Below are 16,064 nucleotides of genomic sequence, written 5' to 3' on the forward strand. Positions count from 1 at the left end.
AAAGTCCTGTTTGCCATGGTAAAGTGTAGTGGGGAGCGGGGGAGCAGTATACTTACCGTCCGTGCGGCTCCCGGGGCGCTTCAGAGTGACGTCAGGGCGCCCCACGCGCATGGATAACGTGATCGCATGGATCACGTCATCCATGCGCATGGGGCGCTCTGACGTCATTCTGGAGCGCCCCGGGAGCCGCACGGACGGTAAGTATACTGCTCCCCCGCTCCCCACTACTACTACGGCAACCAGGACTTTAATAGCGTAACACTGAACGTATTTTGAAGACGGATCCGTCTTCAAATGCTTTCAGTTCACTTGCGGTGTTACGGATCCGGCGAGCACCTCCGGCAAATGGAGTACACAACGGATCCGGACAACGCAAGTGTGAAAGAGGCCTTAATTGGAAACTGTGATATAATAATTACTACAAAAATAATCTGCTCAAGTCTCATCACCCTCAACACAAATCATGGACATATCTATTTTTATTTTTTTCATGGATGCAGGGAAAAAGTTGCCTATTTTTACGGACTGTCCAGGAATTTTGGGATGGTTGGCAACCCTGCATGCAGTATGCCATGGGTAGCAGTGGCTTGGCTGCACGTGGTCAGTCACACCTTCTGACCATACTCTTACTGGGTAAAAATGCACAAAAAGGCACAAATACATTTTTACCACAATTCAGTGGCATTTGTGCCATCAATGGAATAAAATGTAGATGTGATTTACAATGTGGGCAAAATTTCGACAAAATTAAAATGTGCATAAAAATAAAAAAGTAGCAAATAAATAAAGAAAAAGTGCCATTCTCCTCCACGCAGACGCTGGTGTAGAAGTAGTGCCAGTGTGAGTCTATCCACTTTGCTGCCCCTTTTCATGATGACTTTTAGGATTGTGGAGAACACTGCTGAAAAGTCTAGAATTAGTTCTGTAAAGGTGAGGAGCTTTGCCCAGGTCAGTGCCCCTCTGATGTGGAGCCGGCTCCTGAGACATCCCTGTGTCCGTCTGTGGAATGTGCCCCCCCCCCGCTAGGAGCTGGGAATGTGTGCGCTGTACTGCAGCCCTGACTGGTCCCTCCCAAAACCAAGCATGATTCATTTCCCTGTATCCCCGGGCCCCGGCACGGGTGTCATCTTACACTCCTTATATAGCCTGGGAGCCGGGGAGAGCTGGCAGGACTCGGAGCCTGTCCTTCTTCCGCCTGCTGCCTTGGGTGAGACTGGGGGAGACGCTGAGGTGCATGGAGCTCCCATAGGCGCCGCCGCTGCTAGTGGGTGACCTTGTGGGGGGCTCCACATACCTATACACCGATAGTAGATGGGGGATTCCTCTCAGGGTTAACCCAGCATTGTTACATTAATATGTTTGCATTGTCTCTCCTACAGATTGATGACATGGAGGATTACAAAGTGACTTTGGATGGACCGGCCCCTTGGGGCTTCCGACTGCAGGGAGGCAAGGACTTTAACATGCCACTTTCCATCTCCAGGGTGAGTGCCTGCTGTTACCCTGCCCCATGGTTGCCAGGCTGCAGGAGATTGCATCTCTATTGAAGCGTGGGGTTGGCTTGTGACGGTATAAATGAATGTATAGCTGGTTATGTATCTGTACCTAGAGATGGCATGCTGGCATATAGGTGATACCAACCCCTGCATTATTTCCCTGTCCCTCCCTGGCAGGCACAACGTAAAAGTTCTACTAGGAAAAGCAGTATGTGTGTATCCGGTTTCATGACAGGAATTCCTTGAAGTGAAAGCTCCTATTTCCATGACACATCATGGCCTGCCCTCGAAATAAGAGATAAAACTGTAGGTTACAGTTTGATGTCTATGCATGATACCTCACATTCAGAGAAGATGTCTTCCGGACGTCATTTTTATTTCTGACTAAATGCAGATAATTTGTCTCACAGTAAAGCTACCTTTACATGAGGCAATTATCGTTACATCGAGTGAAACTGCACGATTATCGAGCAGTGTAAAAGCAATGAACGATAGAGAGACAATCGGTAGATTTCTCGTTGGTTCGATCGTTTGTGTGGGCACAAAAATCATAACTGGACGTTAACAATTTCATACGTGTAAACAGGAATGTGTGTTTAAGCACGCCATGTTATCGCTTTATGTAAAGGCAACTGTCTGCTTTATAAACCATAGAATATGTGATTGAAATTACAATGTGAATGATAATCGGCTGGTTTGTGGCTCAATCGTACCGATCATCGCCTCGTTAAGGCCACTTTCACACGGACAGTATTTTACATGAGCCAAAACCAAGAGTGCGCAACCGATAGGGAAGAAGTCTGGTGGAAAGACCTATACCTCTTCTGTGTTGTGGACCTGCTCCTGGTCTTGGCCTACAAATACTGAGGTCAATGAGGTCCCCTAGGTCAGCAGTGGTGTAGCTAAAGGGGGAGAGCAGTGCTAGTCATGGTGTCTAAGGAGGCCCAAAGACCCCTCTATCACATTAGAGGTCAGCAGTAGTATAAATAGCAGCTGTTGGTTGGGGGCACTGGCACATACTGGTATAGCTTAGGAACTGCAAGCTACCGTTTTAAGACAGTAAGGGTCCATTTACACGTCCGTAAGTGTTTTGCGGATCCACTATAATAGAAAATGCCTTTTCTGGTTCGCAATTGCGGACAAGAATAGGACATATTCTATTTTATTCAGGAACGGAATCCTGAAAAAATGGATCCCGAAAAAACTGATGTGGATCCCGAAAATGCGGATCCCGGAAATGTGGATTTGCATCCGTTCCAGCCCTATTGAAAGTGAATGGGTCCGCAAATTGCAGAACGAATGCGGACCCAAATTACGGACGTGTGAATGGACCCTAATTGCTTTTATAAACTTTCGTGCATTCGAACATGTTGATGATAGATTTTCTTAATTTACCATTGCTTATATAAGGTTGGGTTCACATAGCGTTTTATGCCTCTGTTTGACGTATATGTTACAAAAAGAGGATACAAAAGCACAGCACACCAAGTTATTGTATCCTGCAGTGTCCAGTAAAAAAAAAGTATATGGTTTTTTTTCTTCTTTTTTTTTTTACGATGGAACTCTATGATGAATGGATGCCACTGTATGGCATCACTCTGAGGCATCCGTTTAACATTTTTTTTTCTGTCTATCTAATGAAATAATAATAAGAGAAAAAATAGCAGCACTCAAGGTTGCCAGGTGCACAGTCCTTCAGAGGTTCTGGAAAGGTATCCATAATGTAAAATAAAAATTGAGAAAGGCAGCACTCTGGTCTTCACGAAAAACATGGATCTTTAATACACCAAATGGGCGTATTAAAGATCCACGTTTTTCACTAAGACCGGAGTGCTGCTTATCTATCTATCTATCTATCTATCTATCTATCTATCTATCTATCTATCTATCTATCATGCAAGTGTAGGTGTCAATACAACACATAGTATGGTATAAACCCCTTGATTTCTTTAATAACGAAGCTAAGGAGAATGAGGCGTTATTTGGGTATTGAACTGATAATACCCTAGGAACAGCAGCATGGACAGGTCTTCTCCACCAGACCAGAAGTCTCTGACACCATTCTCACACCCACCCTGAAAATAACACCAAGCAGGCTGCTCTTGTCTAGGCAGGACCTCCCCTCATACAAACACTAGGGCAGGAAGGGAAATGATTGTCTGAGCATGGCACAGAAGCAAAATCAACACAGGAACAAAAGCTGCCCCACCCAGGGAGGAGGGCGTGAAGTGAATGTCAGACACTCCGCTTCTCGGCCCCCATCAGGTTTCTCCAACCCCAACTTAAAAAAAACTGGAGTGACCTGTGAACATTATACAAGCCCTCCACCCATCATTCTATAGTTACCAGTGACACCCAGCCAGCTGCCTACAGTCACATATGTCTGGCATGTCAGTCACACATTTCTGAGCTATTCACCCTTTCAGTACCAGCACCCAGGTGACTTTCCTTCTAGGACCTTTATGCTCTTTCTTACGTATTAATCCTAGACTTTGAACATGAGTACAATATTTGCTGTCCGAAAGCAACATTTGCCATTTCGTTTAGGAAATTTAGCAATTTAAATTTTTTGCCTCAAAGTCTTAGGGCTCATGCACACAAACTTTTTTTGCGTTCCGTATACGGACCGTATTTTGATTCCATAAACGGTCTGTATATGGAACCATTCATTTCAATGGGTCCGCAAAAGATGTGGACAGCACTCTGTGTGCTGTCCGCATCCGTTGCTCCATTCCGTGGCCCGGCAAAAATTATGAGGCATTTCCTATTCTTGTGGACAAAAATAGACATTTCTATAATGGGCCTCCTGTTCCGTTCCACAAATTGCGGAAGGCACGCGGGGCGGCATCCGTTTTTTGCAGATATGCAATTTGCGGACTGCAAAAAACGGCACGTTCGTGTGCATGAGCCCTTAGGCCTCTTGCACATGAACGTTTTTTTCCCCGTTTATGTTCCGTTTTTTTGGGTTCCGTATATGGAACTATTCATTTCAATGGATCCGCAAAAAAACCTGGAAGGTACTCCGTATGACTTCCGTTTCCATATTTCCGTTCCGTTCAAAGATAGAACATGTCCTATTATTGTCCACATAACGGACAAAGATAGTACTGTTCTATCAGGGGCCAGCTATCAGACGTCATCCGTATTTTTTGCGGATCTGTTTTTTGCAGACCCTAAAATATTGAAAAGGCCATACGGTCGTGTGCAAGAGGCCTTAGGGTCCTTTTTCACGTCGCAAAATGGGTCCGCATCCGTTCCGCAATTTTGCGGAACAGATGCGGACCCATTCATTTTTAATGGGGCCGGAATGTGCTGTCCGCATCCGCATTTGCGGATCCGCACTTCTGAATCCGCACTTCCGTTCCGCAAAAAAATAGAATCATATAACAGAGAGCAGAAGAATAGCGTCACTCACCAGAACTTTTACAACTTGCAGCTTTATTTCAGGTTAAAAACAGAGTAGATGCGGGTCACTTCTCAGAGACACAAGGCAACAGCCGTTTCGCTCTTAGCAGCGCTTTGTCAAAGCGCTGCTAAGCGCAAAACGGCTGTTGCCTTGTGTCTCTGAGAAGTGACCCGCATCTACTCTGTTTTTAACCTGAAATAAGGCTGCAAGTTGTAAAAGTTCCGGTGAGCACCGCCAATATTACCGCATGACTGTTTGCAAGAGTACAATTCCTGCTGCACAGTAAATCACATTGAGCAGTGCCGACTGCGTTCCTTTATCTCGCAAAAAAATAGAACATGTCCTATTCTTGTCCGCAATTGTGGGCCGCAAAATGCGGAACGCACATTGCCGGTGTCCGTGTTTTGCGGATCCAAAACACATACGGACGTGTGAATGGACCCGCCTGAGACCTTTAAACTGCTGTGACGTTAAGGTGGCAGTGGTCTTGTAAAGGCACGAACATATGTTACTATTTGTGATAAAAGCTTATTGTAATGTGGTGTGAACAGGTGTTTAGAAGAAAATGTCACAGCTTTCTGGCTCTTGAACATTTGGTGGGTGGCCTTTCCGTTTATTTACCTGTAGGTCAGGTAAAAACAGACACTTCATCTTGATTTTAACTGAAGAGAATTTAATGACCAAAACACCCAAAGATATGTCCTTGAGTCGTGTTGCCCTTCTACAGTAGCTGTCCTGCTTGATAAAGCCCTTTGTATTTTGCAGGTTTCTGGTGGCCAGCTTACTGTAAAGGGGTTGTCTTAAGACAAGAGGCCCTGGTGGACCTGTCCCATCCATCCTATACTGGTTTACAGTTACCATTGCAGTGGAAATGTGTCGCTAGCAGAAATGACTGATCACTAGGGATAATGAAACCAGACCTGCACTGATCAACTGATCGCCAGGCATCCTTTCTTTTCCCGAGTCCAGAAAAGCTGCATACACTCCCTACAATTAGTTGTACGTTTCTAGAGAACCAGAGTAGCTGCCATTATTATTTCCATAGGGCTTTTCCAAACTTCTTAATAGAAAATTACGGTATATTCTCATGCACCAAATTTGTTGCAGAAATTTCTGCAGCTGAAAATCAGTTCAATACATAACCTGTAATCTGCAAGCACCATTATAAAGCAGGAGGAACTGAGCAGATTGCTGTATAGTTTTATTTGTAATTTATTCATTCAAGTGTTGTTGTTTTTTTGAACTCCTGGGTCATGTGGGTGGTCCTACTTACTGATTGACAGCCATTTTTGCATGCATAGTCGTACAGTTAATTTAATAGGACCTCCCACATGACTCCAAAGCATAGAAAGAACAGAGGTCTAAATGAAAAAATGACATATTTTCCAATGTTTTTTCTGCTCAGCTCCTCCTGCTCTATTACATGCTGCCTGCAGTTTGCACTACAATTTCATGGTGACAGGTTACATGTGGATTGATAACACAAGTCCTGAAAGGCTGTTAGCGGTCTTAAAGTAATTTACAGTGTTTATATCATAGTACACAAATACATTTTTCATCTTTTTATGGTTCCATGTGCTTCATGCTGATCATAATCTCTGTTGCTGGAGGCAGGCTCTGGCCAGATTTAGTCTTGCAGCAGACAATGTAGTCCTTTCTTATTTTTTCTGCAGAAGTAGTCATCTCAGCTATACTGTCATGAACTGCACAGCAGGGCAGATATCTCATTCTTTTGAATGCTGCACAGTGTACAGTGATCACTATGTATGGAAATGGCTGTGCAAAGAGTGACTGAGCTTGGGTGTCTAGCAACACATGATTAGGTGGTCATGTAAATTGTCATCAGTTTGAACACCAGGTGCCACCATACTATGTAAGTAATTGTAATATCCAAAATTAATCTGCACTATTGTTAGGTCCAAATTGGACAGTCCATGAAGTGGCGGTGCTAGCAGTGTTAGGCCTTAGCTCAGCAGGCCCCTGAGAATCAAGAATTTGGGATTATCCTCTGGATAAGTCATCAGTATCTGATCTGTGGGGTTGGACACCCAGGACCCCCGCCGATCAGCTGTTTCAGAAGGCACCAGTGCTCACAGTAGTGGTCACCAAGCAGAGCACTGTACATTGGTTAGCAGCTGTGCTTGGTATCGCATTCAGACCCATTCACTTCTGAGCTGCTCCTTGGTCATGTGACCAATGAACATGTTGTCACTTGGCCTAGGAATAGCTGAGAGAAGGCCACAGTGCTCACAGGAGCGCCGGTGCCTTCTTAAACAGCTGATCGGCGGATAGGTGACTTCTCGGTGAGGCTTGAAGTGGTTGTCCTGGAATATCTAATACCTAACAGGTGGCGGCAGCTTGCCTCCTCTACTGAAAGGATCATACTTACCTGCACCCTGCCACTCCAGTCCTCTTTGCTGGCTCCCATGTCTCCATCTTCCTGTCTGGGGTTTGTTTTCTTCCTCACCAGCATGGTCATTGTCACCTGATCCTCTTCAGCCAACTGTTGGCAGCAGCAGTGATATATATAGAAATTATGTATTCCCAGACAACCCTTTTAAATAAGCCCCAAACATTTTTTGGCTTGGGTGCATATATACTGGGATTGAAAAAATTAGGGACAATCCATGCAAATTTGGCACTGTTGGCAACTATGCTGATATTGGTGCAAATAGGACAGAAGATGGATTAAGAACATAGCCTTTATCTCTGGCCAGCATAATGCTGGGGTTGCAAATAATAAGAAATAACTGAATAGTAATTTTAGCTAGTTGACAAAAGAGAAACTGTTTTACATCTAACAGTAGATCCTTGAGTAACACGTTAGATACTACTAATATTCACAGCAGACAGTAAAGTTGTCACTTGCAAACCTGTATGTACAGTGTCATGTCATGGAAAGTATCAGAAGAGTAAGAGAAGCAGTGACAGCTGGGCCTATAGACATACCTCTACAGACTGATGTCATGGATAAGTCTGGGCGCTACTCCAGCATTTATTACCTTCTTGGGAAGAGATGTGAGGAGAGACCAATTTGTACACAAACTATATTCTTATGAAGGTACATGTGCTTCATATTCCAGTACAAAAATGGTGTGGTCACTTGACCAAGAATAAATGATAGTACACTGAGCAAAAATATAAACTCAGCACTTTCGGTTTTGCTCCCATTTTGCATGAGCTGAACTCAAACATCTGAAACATTTTCTACATACACAAAAGACCCATTACTCTCAAATATTGTTCACAAATCTGTCTAAATCTGTGTTAGTGAGCACTTCTCTTTTGCCGAGATAATCCATCGCACCTCACAGGTGCATCTCCGTTGCATAGAGTTGATCAGGTTGTTGATCAGGCTCTTCAATAGCTGTGCGAAGTTGCAGAATATTGGCAGGAACTGGAAGATGCTGTCGTATACGCCGATCCAGAGCATCCCAAACAAGCTCAACGGGTGACATGTCCGGTGAGTATGCTTGCCATGCAAGAACTGGGATGTTTTCAGCTTCCAGGAATTGTGTACAGATCCTGGCAATATGGGGCCGTGCATTATAATGCTGCAACATGAGGTGATGGTCGTGGATGAATGGCACAACAATGGGCCTCTGGATCTCGTCACGGTATCTCTGTGCATTCAAAATGCCATCAATAAAATGCACCTGTGTTCGTACATACGCCTGCCCATACCATAACCCCACTGCCACCATGGGCCACTCGATCCACAACGTTGACATCAGCAAACACTGTCTGCCATCTGCCCTGAACAGTGAAAACTGGGACTCATCCGTGAACAGAACGCCTCTCCAACGTGCCAGACACCATCGAATGTGAGCATTTGCCCACTCAAGTGGGTTACAACGACGAACTGCAGTCAGGTCCAGCCCCCGATGAGGATGGCGAGCATGCAGATGAGCTTCCCTGAGACAGTTTCTGACAGTTTGTGCAGAAATTCTTTGGTTATGCAAACTGATTGTTGCTGCAGCTGTCCGGGTGGCTGGTCTCAGACGATCATGGAGGTGAACATGCTGGATGTGGAGGTCCTGGGCTGGTGTGGTTACACGTGGTCTGCGGTTGTGAAGCCGGTTGGATCTACTGCCAAATTCTCTGAAACAACTTTGGAGATGGCTTATGATAGAGAAATGAACATTCATTGCAAGGGCAACAGCTCTGGTAGACATTCCTGCAGTCAGCATGCCAATTGCACTCTTCTCAAACGTTGCGACATCTGTGGCATTGTGCTGATCAAACTGCACATTTCAGAGTGGTCTTTTTTTGTGGGCAATCTAAGGCACACCTGTGCAATATTCATGCTGTCTAATCAGCACCTTGATATGCCACACCTGTGAGGTGGGATGGATTATCTCGGCAAAGGAGAAGTGCTCACTAACACAGATTTAGACAGATTTGTGAGCAATATTTGACAGTAATGGGTCTTTTGTGTATGTAGAAAATGTTTCAGATCTTTGAGTTCAGCTCATGCAAAACCAAAAGTGTTGCGTTTATATTTTTGTTCAGTGCATTTAGAATTTTAGTAATAATGGTACGTATGTTTTTAAGCACCATGGCTTTCATGAGTCCTGGAATCTATTGTACTACAGTGACAGTATTATGTCAGTATAGTTCAGTTGATTCCAGGACTCTCAGGGTCATACACCATTATACCTCATTATGTCAGAAAGGGACGTCACACTGACACGCTGTGAGTTTCCCACCTTCAACTAGCTCGTAAATGTCTGGCCCTAAGTTTTTTTTTTTTTTGACTTGCTAATTCTAAAGCAATTCTCTGATCATGAGTATTTCAATGCGTGGTAAAAAACTACAAATTCTGGCATCCCCTCTTTCTACTCTGCTGTACCGCCATCACAAAGAACTTGACTTTGCTATTCAGATAACTCAGGGGACGAGCCCCTTGCAGAGATGTGACTTGTGAGGGAACGACACACTGGAGCACGAGGCAGCTCCCTTCACCGCAGCTGCGACAGTGGTATAGGCGTAAAGTCCAATGCTTCTAGGACCCAGTGGCTGATTAGTAAAGCTGAGAAAGTATGCAGCATAAAAAAATACTTTATATTACTACAGTAGGTTAATTTTTCTTGCATTGTTAATGAATTTTCAAGGGCTTTGGGTGAATTTAGAAAGCCTGGCAGACAGTGTGGTTGTTACATCTTCATTGACATAGTGCTGCTGTGTTTACTTTTCCTCTTTTATCACTGTGTATTGTGTTTATGGCCCAGGTCATAAAACCCCATATTCCCTGTTTGTACCAGACCTATATAAACATGTAAAAAAATAAGTGTCTGCTTTTTTAAAGGAGTTACCCATAATAAATGATTTACCATGTATGTACAGTATAGGTGATAACATACACAGGGACTCTCGGCGATCCCAAGAATGAAGGGTCCCGAGTCCCTTTTCTGATTAAAGAGGTGTTGTACATGTCGGTACAAAGCATTACACTGCTCCATTCAAAGCGGGACTAGGTTACCCCTCGTTCTCGGGATCCCTGGGGTTCTCAGAGGTCAGAACCCAAGCAATCTGATATTTGACACTATGACATCAATATGTGATAAAGACTTTTTTAAGGTATAACCCTTTTTGGGTTTCAGCTACAGGGTGATATTGGTTGCATGACAGGTGTCACACCCAGGGAAGTGCAGCCATAGAAATGAATGGGGTTGCAGTGTGACTCGCATGTTTGCTGTGACACTAGAATCGCAAAAAATCTAACCTCTCTGGATGTGCGAGGCACGCTGCAACCTCATTCATTTCTATGCAAAAAACAAAGTTACACCAGCACCTCCAAACAGTATGAAATAAAGTACAGGTGCACGCTACTACGGCTGCAATGCAAAAGCAAACAAACAATATATGCACTAGCACACTGCTCCAAGCGCCAAGACACATGCAAACACTGGAAACATGGATAAATATGAATGGCATTTCTGCTGTACTTACTATATGAAAGCTCTCTGCACACATGTTTTATCAAAATTGTGTCAGGCCCATCAACCAGCGACAAGTTGGCTTCCAACAGACAAGACCTACACAATCAGACTTGACTCTTCTCGGCCTAAGCTTACAAAATTCAGGTCATTGTAGAATCCAGCTGATTTAAAGCCCTGGGCAGATGGGCAGGAGTGCAAGTTCCAAATGGAGGCAGCCACTCCCCCAAATGTACAATGCAACAGTTAGACCAGCACGTCCAAACAGTCTGAAATAAAGTGCAGGTGCACGCTACCGTGTCTGCAATGCAAGAGCAAACAAACACTCTATGCAGCAGCACACTGCCCCATACATTTTTATGGTTGCCTGGCTATACTGCAATACTTGCGTGACATTGACGCACGACCAAGATCTCTTGGGGCTTCTTCACACTCAGTTTTGGTCCTGGCTTTTTTTTGAGCCAAAAAATACCTAAAATGCCTGACTGGATTATCTTTTTTATGTAGAGTTTTTTGAGGACTTTTTTGCTCATATATTGTATTTTACCACACTTCTGGTGTCTTTTGAATGTCTGGTATTTGTTTTATAGGAATGTATGTATCCCCTGTAATGTTACTTCCTCTGTACAATGGTATGGAAAAAATATATTGGTACTAGGGTTGTTGTGGGTATCGAAATTTCGATACCCAATCGATACTTTTGTCCCGGTATCGATACGATACCGGGATTTCAATTTTTTTCGATACTGGGCTGCGCTGCTGCGCAGTCTTGTATCTCTGAACACGATTGCGCTGGTTCCCTCAGCAGCACATGGGGGAAAGAAGCAGTCTCTCCCTCCCCCTGTGCTGCTGCTGCCGCTGCCACCGATGAACGGAGAGAGGGGCGGGCGCACTGTGCCACCAATGATAGGACTTTTCCTGGGTCCAGACTTTAAGTAGCAGGCTACACAGAGTGGTGCCCAGAGATGTCCCAGCACTTACTATTATTCCTGGGCGCCTCTCCGTTCGCCCGCTGTGCCCCATTACTGTCTCCTGCTCCATATGCTAATTATTATCGGAGCAATGGGGAGGAGACATCAGCTTCTCTCCTGGGCGTTCCTTCTCCCTGCGCTGCGCTGCGATTGGACAGCGCTACAGCCAGGGAGAAGGAACGCCCACTAGAGAAGCTGATGTTTCCTCCCCATTGCTCCGATAGTAATTAGCATATGGAGCAGGAGACAGTAATGGGGCACAGCAGGCGAACGGAGCGACGCCCAGGAATAATAGTAAGTGCTGGGACATCTCTGGGCGCCGCTCAGTGTAGCCTGCTACTTAAAGTCCGGACCCATATAAGGTCATCTTTAACACATAATATACGAGGCAGGTGTCGGCAGCAGAATCACATAGCCGGCACCCTGCCTCTGACAGGGAGCTGCGATCAGCGGCAGTTAACTCCTCAGGTGTGGCACCTGAAGGGTTAACTGCCGCTGAACTGCTGCCAGTACCCGCCTCCTGTATTAAGGGGTAATTATCATTGGTGGCACAGTGCGCCCTCAACCACCCACCCCATTAAAATCATTGGTGGCGACTTCCGGTTCCGGCGCCGGCATGTGAGGAAGCAAGGAGGAGAGGCTGCTCCGCTGCTAACCGACATATTGCACGAATCTGACAAGTATTGTGGGATCAACAGACCTTTAGGGAGCCTGTCACTTTTTATGGACCAGTTCCTTATCAATATGGGCAAAAAAAAACAGAGGCAAGACGGCTCCTACAGAAGCACAAGATGATGCGTTGTCTGCAGACATGGCGCCGAGCCCGCGCGAGCTGGATGACCAGGCGCCTCCGGATCAAGTGGGGACAGATAAAGATGAGCGAGTGCTCTCAATGATACAACCTGAACCCTGGTCCCAGAGCATCGATTCTTGCTGTGGAGGTAGCTAACCAGCTAGCAACGGACCTCCGAGATACTCTGGCACATTCGGTGCAACATGTCATGCAGCAATTGCAAGAAACGGTACAACAGCATGACTCAAAATTAGAAGTGGCGGAGAATCGTATCCAAATAGTGGAAGACACGACAGAGTCTATCCTGCAGAAATTGCAGACAGCTTTGAGAGAGAATAAGCGGTTGTGGGATAGACTGGAAGATTTAGAAAATAGATCCCGCCGCAATAACCTCAGACTGGTGGGGCTGCAGGTAAACATACCAGAAAAAAATTTGATCGCCATATGCGAGCAGGAGCTCCCCCAGGCGCTGGGAATTTCACGCCCTTGTAAAGTTGAACGTGCACAGAGTGGGTCCTGACCTACGAGACGGCAATCGAACATCTACCAGAGCACGGCAAGTGATCATGAAATACCTTGATTACACAGATTAGGACTCACTCCTTAGAGCTTTTAAAAGTCGGAGGGAACCTGTTATCTTGAGAGGAAATAGAGTCTTATTATTCGGGGACTATTCAGCAGAAGTTGCCAAGAGGAGGAGGGCCTTCTCACCTCTATGTACCCAGTTGCACCGTAAGAATATTAGATTTGCATTACTTTTCCCGGCGGTACTCAAGATCTTCCACCCTGATGGATCCACTTCCATCTGCAATTCTCTTGACGATGTTCCGGCCGGTCTATTAGAAGATACTAGACTTAACGCAGCGGCGGAGTCGCACCTGGATCGCAGACAGAGGAACAGATGGAGTCCTACTCAGAGAAGCAGATCGGGAGCAACACTAGACGGAGAAGGGACCCGAAGATCGCCGACCAGGCAGCCAGAGAACAGATGACAGCCCTCTGTGAGAACATAAACTTACCTTTTCTTTTTTCTCCAGGCATGGGAAACTAGAAAATTCGGCCATCGGGACTCATGAGACCAATTTCTTGACGTACAAGAGGTGGCTGGGTCTTGGTGAGTGGGGGTCCCCATGAGTACATTCAGACATAGCGTTAACTCAAAGAAATACCCAGTGTGGCTATGTGGGCCCCGCATTCACCAACTGTCACAGCACTAAACCTCGAAGCTTGGTTCATGATTATATGTTTGTTGCTTACTAAGTTTTATTTCTGTCATGTGGGAGGTGTCTAGCCTTCTACACCATAAGAATGCAGTTGGAAGTGGCCACAACGCTAATGGAACTTCCTTATATGCGAAAAAAAGTGAAGTCGTACCTTAACTGGTTGGGTCCCAAGAGACAATCTTGGGAAATTTGGGATTTAAGGCTTAATGTGTTTAATGTTTGTATTTCGGGGTGTTATATAGGGGGATTTGAAGAGAAGCTTAAGGGTACTAGGATGTCTGTTATTATATATATACCGCTACTGAAGCATACTAAGGAAGCTAACGAGGGGGTTAGACTTGTAACATATACTAGTGCTTGCCAAACTCCAGTATAAAAAGTAACAACATGGAATGTTAAGGGGCTACGGTCCCCACAAAAACGCAATAAGGTTCTTCGTCATCTGAAGCACCTTAAAACCGATATCGCCCTCCTACAAGTGACACATTTACAGGAGGATGATTTCCCTAGGATGGAGAAAAAATGGGTAGGGAAGGCCATAGGAGCGCCGGCGTCACTGCGCAGAGCCGGAGTGCTAATATTGTTGAATAAAAATTTTGCCTTTACCATACTGGACTCGGCGGCCGATGAAGGGGGGAGATGGTGCTTTGTACACATATCTACAGGGGTCGAGGAGCTCAGTATATATAATATATATGGTCCCAATGGGGATAACAAGTCCTTCTTTACCGATCTAGCAGGGAAAATAGCGGGGGATCCGTCCAAGAATAAAATCATCGGAGGGAATTTTAACACAGTGGTCAAACCCAAAGAAGATAGAAAAAGTACACGGTCTGGTTCAAGACAGTATAATGCAGGGGATAGAGTTCTGGAACCCTTTTTGGATGATACAGCCTTATTGGATGTGTGGCGGTGTAGTAACCCAGACAGTAGAGAGTATACTTTCTACTCCCACGTTCATGACTCCTGGTCTAGGATCGACTATCTTCTGATAAGCAAACATTTACAATACCGGGTAAGAGATACTCGCATTCAAGACCTAATCATTTCTGACCATGCACCAATCTCTGTCACCCTTCTAGACCAACAGTCGAGGTGCACAGATTACTTGTGGCGCTTCCCTTCTTACCTATACACTGACGAAAAACTTTAAAGATATAATGAGGGGGTGGTACTTGGAATATGCGGGAGATAACGCAGCTTATTTGGACACACCATCCGTCTTTTGGGAGGCAGCAAAAGATTATGGCATATATGGGTGGACTGAAGAAAAAGGTGAACCTCCAGCTTCAGACAGTTAGCGCTTTTCTCAGGCATTCATATACAAATTATTTAACAATGCCTACCCCACATGCCAAAAAAAAATGGCAAGCTGCAAGGAACGAGTACGAACTTTGGTATGAGAGGAGAGCGCAACTAGATATGTCGCGAGCAGAGGCGAAATTTTTCAGGGGTGGGAATAAGGCGGGTAGATTGTTATCCACTTTGGTTAAAAATTCCAGAAAACAACAACATATTCTAAGACTAGCTGATGAACGGGAGAGTGCATGACAAGCTTGATAAAATAGTTTCCATCTTAGGCGATTTCTATGCCTCACTTTATAAGGACCCGGGTCCCATGGATCCCATATCTGAATTCTTCTTGAAGTGTACGTCACTGCCAACACCTAACACGGAACAATTAGAAATACTAAATGCACCTATAACTGAAAGTGAGACGCTAGAGGCTATTAAAAGACTACGCCTACATAAAGCCCCAGGCCCAGATGGGTACACTGGAGAATTTTATAAACTTTTCGGGGATTATATCAAAGACATATTAACCACAGTTTTCAATGGCCTGTTGTCAGGTTCTCCCCTCTCACCATCTGAAAATCTAGCCTACATAAAGTTAATACCTAAGCCAGGAAAGAACCCAGAGTTACCTGCCTCATATCGACCAATATCACTAATTAACGTGGACACCAAGTTGGTAGCTAAGATTATGGCGGACAGATTGGCGAACATCATGCCAGATCTGATTTCGCCGTCACAATCCGGTTTTATAAAAGGCAGATCAGCGGTCTCCAATATAAGGAAGGTACTAACAGTCTTAGATACAGTACAATGCAACATGGATAGGTATCAAGTGCCCAGCATTGTTGGCAGTAGATGCGGAAAAAGCGTTCGATAATGTTAGATGGGATTGGTTGGGAAGAGTCCTAGATGAGATGAAAATCATCATGGGTCCCTTTCG

At 45.0% G+C, this 16,064-nt stretch overlaps 1 protein-coding gene across 3 annotated transcripts in view; it reads left to right on the forward strand.

Annotated features, from left to right (window-relative positions):
- The first annotated feature begins 1,070 nt into the window (after window positions 1–1,070).
- PDLIM7 (PDZ and LIM domain 7) overlaps window positions 1,071–16,064 on the forward strand; it is a 173,420-nt gene continuing 158,426 nt past the window's right edge. For 2 of the 3 annotated variants that reach the window (XM_040405472.1, XM_040405489.1), the window contains exons 1-2: window positions 1,189–1,264; window positions 1,380–1,484. In XM_040405472.1, the coding sequence (XP_040261406.1) occupies window positions 1,389–1,484 (96 nt within the window). In that variant the 5' untranslated portion in view covers window positions 1,189–1,264; window positions 1,380–1,388. Of the gene's footprint in view, window positions 1,265–1,379; window positions 1,485–16,064 lie in introns of all 3 variants that reach the window. The other variant, XM_040405480.1, reaches the window with a different exon arrangement.

This window comes from Bufo bufo, chromosome 1, assembly GCF_905171765.1.
Source record: "Bufo bufo chromosome 1, aBufBuf1.1, whole genome shotgun sequence".
NCBI classification, from domain to species: Eukaryota; Metazoa; Chordata; class Amphibia; order Anura; family Bufonidae; genus Bufo; species Bufo bufo.